General features: G+C 43.9%; 1 protein-coding gene across 2 annotated transcripts in view; it reads right to left on the bottom strand.

The window, feature by feature from the left end:
* Nucleotides 1–4,709: 4,709 nt before the first annotated feature.
* msantd2 (Myb/SANT DNA binding domain containing 2) overlaps nt 4,710–5,901 on the bottom strand; it is a 4,309-nt gene continuing 3,117 nt past the window's right edge. For both annotated transcript variants that reach the window (XM_084441977.1, XM_084441978.1), the window contains exon 4: nt 4,710–5,901. This exon is cut by the window's right edge. In XM_084441977.1, the coding sequence (XP_084298103.1) occupies nt 5,075–5,901 (827 nt within the window). In that variant the 3' untranslated portion in view covers nt 4,710–5,074.

Raw genomic sequence — 5,901 nt, 5'->3', positions numbered from 1 at the left:
GTCAAGGCCTACCTATTCTGATATCAATCAATAATACAGTACTTCTCTACTGTAGCTGAGTTACTCACTCAAAATATTCTAAATTGGCTTTTCCAAATTATCAGCACATAACACTGGGAGCTATCAATATAATACACTTTGAACTGTAGTCTCAAAATGAGACTTTCATCACTCAATAAACTCACACACTAATAGTACAAAAGATCGGTCAAGTGTAATCAGGAAAACCACTCTCACTTTCACCAGTTGTTGGGGTGCCGTTTTGTAGCTGGCTAGCTAGCAACGAAAATACAGGACGGCCACGAGGCACAATTCTCTTCAAAATAACACTTCACAACATTCACAACAACATATCACATCCCTCAAATGTATTCTACATTCATATAATAACCTTGGAAGTTGGTTTTAAGTGCTTGTCACGTTTTACTAACCTGGAAAATATTAAAGAAAAGACAGAGGATGAAGAGACGGGACCAGCTTCTTTCTTCCCAAATCTGCTCTAAAGGAAACGCGCGTGCGCCCTCTAGAGGAAACCGGGCACTAAACCATCTGACCTGCTAAACCTAACGTCATTGGCTCCCCTCTCCATACCTTATATCAACTAAATGTCTTACAGTTTATGTAGAATTAAATTATTAGTTTGAATAAAATAATATAAAAATATCAAAAGCGTATAGCTTTCTGAGAGTACTACACAGGTCACAAGGTCAATTGGTTCAATCTGTTTGATCTTGACAAAGAACCGTACATGTAAAATGGAGCACCGTCATGTATTAAGCGGAGCAGCAAAACGAAAGATCCGAAAATAAAATGAGTCAAGGCAGTCAGATGCTTTACAGCAGGTTCCTTGCATTTCAATTTTTGAAAAGAAAACAAACTCAGAACAACAGTGTTGCGGTGGAGGCTGTAGGGGGGTGGGGGGAGCTGGTAGGGAGGGGGCCCCTCTATACATCCAGGCCCAGGGGCCCATTTTTTCATGATCCGTCTACGCTCGAGTAGGCCTAGCTCTTTTAAGTAGTCCAGTATTCTTTGAAAAACACCGTCAAGACAAGACGTGCCTCTCAAAGTAAGTCATCAGAAGTAGGCCTGGTTGTGGAGTGCGATAGTGGAGTTTCGGGCGTTGTATCATTCGTGTTGATTTATCCAATCGTCGTGGCCAGTGACATCAATAAAACGGTGAGATTACAGTGCGATGATTGCACCTGAGCAAAGGTCGTCTCTGTGAACACGAACTAGGCCTACATCATCATCAGGTCGCTCACAGACGAGCCTCCTATCTTTGTTTCCAGCTGGCCTGAATGCAGATCTAACACTGCTGTGGCACAGCTGCTACTAAGCTACGCCTCTGAGGTAACAACAAGCACACCAGTAACCTATATAAAATATGGCTAATATACAAATAGGAGGTTCAAATGCACTGTGGATTCTGTGTCCTTGGTGCAACTATTAAAGGTACCCAATGTAGTTTTTGACCACTAGAATGCGCTCTAGAGCAAATTTGAGAAGGTGGTCCCCGAAAAATCTCGTACTACATCATTGCGTCAATACGTGGTGCACATAATAGTGACGTTTCATACATCTTTGTTGTTTTCAAAACATTAGCTAAATATCATTTTGCGAAGAAATTACAAGGTAGGAAAGACATTCAAGTGATTCAACATGTTTATTAGACTACAAGGAACCATATAATCAAGGAATTTCGAAAATAAACAAAGAACGGATTGTTTTGATTCACGTTTCATTGGGTACCTTTAACTTTAGCATCTAAAGGCACTGTAGGCTGGTTCTACTGTGTACCGCAACTGCTATCAAAACCAATTAGGCTACTCAGCTTGGGATTAAACTGCAATGGCCACATGGAAGGACAGAGTTAATCATTGATGTGTAACTTCAACTAAACACAGCATTGATTGTATCATCTAGATTGATTCTTAAGATTACATCTATAAGCTTTCCAAAGGAAACAAACGTGTTTGTCAATGAAGGGATAATAGAATGATAAGACTTTGTGGACAATCAGTAAGGAAAACTCCTTCCTGAACTTAAGTCCTCCCTCCATTGGATGAAAACATTAGCTGTGTTGGGAATCGCTCCCTCGTTCCCTCACTCCCTTTTCCGTATATAGGGTTCACCATGTAGTGAACTACCTAGGGAACGGAGAAAATGTAGGGTACATGCGCTGTTCCCTGGAAATCAAGTTGAATTGTGCGTAATAAATAGTGGACTATATAGGGAACGAAAATTCCGTGGAGAATTCGGACACTACAAACAAAATGGCTGACGCCCTATATAGTGCACTATATAGTGAATAGGGAGCGATTCGGAACACAGCTACAGTGTGGGAGAGACACGCCATGGATGCCAGCGTCTTTCAGCATCATGGATTCTTCAGCGTACTGGGTGTTCACATTCACGTCTGGAAACCATACTTCATTATGGAGAACATCAGCATCATATCTAGTGAATTTCTCCACATATTTCCACAGTGAGCTCCCTGGGGGAAGGAGGTTCAGCTGAAGAGGCTCCTTAATAAAACCCCTGCTGAGGATTTCAACCTGAATGATCTGTTACACACAAAATCAAACATTCACTGTGGGAGGCACGTACAGTAGCAGCAGGGCCCCATAAGGGGTGAAAACGGGAACGCTTTCAGGGGCTCGGCCACAAAGGAGGGCCCATGCAGTCAGAAAAAAAAAGAAGCTAATACTGGTTTATTCTACCAAAGTCATTGTTAGGAAGGAAAATATACATATTTATAAGGTAGGAAGTTATACATTCTATATGTAAGCAATGTGAATGTAGCAGATATTTGACATTGCCTTAGTCTCTCTGAGAGAGAGAGCATGTGCATTCATTAGCTTGATGAAGCATATTGGGACTCGGGAGGGGTGGGGAGGGGCCCATTCACTGGACTTTTTTAGGGGCCCAGTTATTACTTTGGGCGGGTCTGCGTAGCAGCCACCTGTCTCCCTCAGAGCTCTCCTGAATTCTTCAAGTCCTCCACCTGTCCTTCCCTGGCTGATGGCTGACCCGGTTCAGGTGTGCCCGATCAGGCCCAATCAGTGTGATCAGTCAGCCCTCCAATCCCCAGCCTGTGGGGTTATGGGAGCTGTAGTTCTAGGACTCTGGTGATGTCACACATCGATAAAATGACCAAACAGAATTCATTTTCATTTATCCTTCTCAATGTTAGAATGTGGTCCACTTGAAGTTGTGCTTGTGCTTACATGAGGATCTCATAAGTTTCTTGTTCTCACATCCAAACATTCGAAATCATTGTTAGCCTATCATTTGAGTTGAGTAGCCTTTCAAAACAGTTTAAGGGTACGGAGGGTTCAAGCAGTCCACATAGGACAGATAGGATAATGTCTTACAAAACGATTTTTCAGGCTTGATCCAAAACGAAATACTCCTTCATTTTCCATAAAACATGACGTGATAAAGACATTCCACAAAATGAAAACCTCCCAGGAGGCCTCAACAGGTGATTTTTTTTTTTTTATGGGTAAATTACAGAATGATTACTTACCTTGAACAACTAGTAGACTGACCGACCAGTCGAAATAGGTCTGAATTCACAGCATGTCGTTTTCAGGAATGGCTCTCTGCTGCCACCTACTGGACAACGGGCACAACACGTGTATTTCAACTGCTAGGAAAGACTAACATTACAGGTGCATCTCAGAAAATGTGAATATTGTGGAAAAAGTCCATTATTTTCCGTAATTTAATTCAAACAGTGAGACGTTCATGTATTCTAGATCCATTACACAGAGTGAAATATTTCAAGCCTTTTTTTGTTTTAATCTTTATGATTTTACAGTATGTTCAGTATGTTCATTTATACACTCAATACTTGGTCAGGGCTCCTTTTGCACAAATTACCGCATCAACATGGAGGCAATCGGCCTTGAAATATTTCACTACGTGTCATGAATCTATAATATATGAAGGGTTCACTTTCTGAATTAAATTAAGGAAAATAATGAACTTTCCACAAAATTCTAATATTCTGAGATGCATTTGTATAGCACCTACCATCAAATGTTATTCAGATTTTTCAGTCAACGTTGCAGTTACCAAATTGCAGAGAACTGCTCTGAACTTGTGCCATGTACTTCATTCAGCTCCTTCCATCTTAGTATCCCAGTTAATCCTGATCTATATAAGCTAGCTGTGACAATACAGAGACTTGACTGAAACGTAACGGTCAGCCAGTGGCATGTGACGGTCAGTGCCCCATTTATTCATTTTTAAAACATGTAAACATACAAGACTGTGACCTAAAAAAACATAATACACAAAGACACTGTGTGTTAACCAAAAATAAAAATATATACCAAAACAAAACAAGATACTTTGAATGTCATAAGTTTGCAAATGCTGGAATGCTTGACAACATCAATATATATTCTTAAATATATATATTTCTATATAGAGATAGATTCAATAATTATGTATTCATTCAGGTTTTCCCAGATAGATCCTTTGTCGATAGTTTATCTTCCTGTAAAACTCATGTATTCCTTTTCTGGCATCCATCAGTCTGACTTCAGACCTTCAAAGTTGAGGAAAAGGCAGTTTGGCAACGAGTGCACACCGCGACCCTTTCACCTTCCTAACGCTGCGTCCCCGAGAGGTAGGAAGACGCCTCAAGCATTCACTACTCCTCCTATCCCTGTCACATTCCCTGATAAGACCACCGTTCACCTTCATTAGGGGGGAACGAACAGTTGGCGATATCGTCTGTCCACAGAACAGCCCTCAGCATCGTCTAACGTGACAAAATACTTAATTTATGTCTGAAACAATGCATCTGACTGCATCGTGTATAGCTCATCCCGTTCCAAAGAGAGATCCTAAAAGGAGAATGTTAAAATACGCTCTAATCGCAGAATATTCAGTCCATCTGTAACCTATTTCTCAAGGCTGGTTCAGCAGCTCAGTTCAGTGGCTCAGTTCAGTGCTGTTTTGTGGACAGAAAATCAAATGACCCTCTTGCCTTTTTTGTTTTTTTAAATACTCATCAACGTGTACATCCTTCCGTCAAGGGGAGGGGGAAAAAAAAAGATGGCTACAACGTCTCTTTGCTGCCGTTATACTTTAAGGAGTAGCCGGTGGCGATCTCTAGACACTCCAGCAGGGAACCGGCCGAGAGGAAGTCCAGCTCCACCTCGATGAACTTGATGTAGATGGCCGAACACTGGTGGGACGTCCCGGCCTCGCCGGCCTGCCCCGCGCTACTGCTACAGTTCCCCTGAAGGAAACGAGTGATGGCCGAGGGTTCCCCCCGTCCGTAGTGCTTGCCTGAGCTCTGAAAGTGCTGGAACAGACTCTGCTGCAGGGTCCTCTCCTCCGCTATGCCCAGGTAGCAGTAAGTCACTCTGGTCCCCGTCGTGTCCCCCTGCCCCGTCGAACCACACCCCAACAGACGTAGATCCTGGTCCGAATCGTCCATCCGCTGCGAGGAGGCCTCGCCCCCCGCTCTTAGGTCCGAAGGCGAAGCGGACGCCGGCTCCTCGCAGCCGATGGCGTACAGGCCGTAAGTCTTGGGGATGCCCCCGGGGAGGAGGTACTGGGAGGTGCCGTTGGTGCAGCCGGTCACCCTCGACTGGGCGATGGGGATCCACTCCACATCCATGTGGAGCTCCAGACAGCGGGCTTCGCTGATGGTGATGTCCAGAAACTTATAATAGACGTTCTTCCAGTTCATCTTCTGGACCTTGGTCATGATGATGCGGCCCTCGGGCTTCTCGGGGTTGAAGTACTCGCGCAGCCTCTTCCCCAGGGGCACCTGGGAGCTGATTTCGGCGTAGTGGTAGCGGATGTCCTCGCGCCAGCGCGTGTTGTAGCCCACGCCGAAGATGGCCAGCTTGTTGGAGAGGTGCAGGCGCGAGAAGT

This window comes from Borostomias antarcticus (assembly GCF_949987555.1).
Source record: "Borostomias antarcticus genome assembly, chromosome: 1".
Taxonomy (NCBI): Eukaryota; Metazoa; Chordata; class Actinopteri; order Stomiiformes; family Stomiidae; genus Borostomias; species Borostomias antarcticus.
The sequence above is the reverse complement of the archived record's forward strand: the minus strand, read 5'-3'. Positions and strand labels throughout refer to the sequence as shown.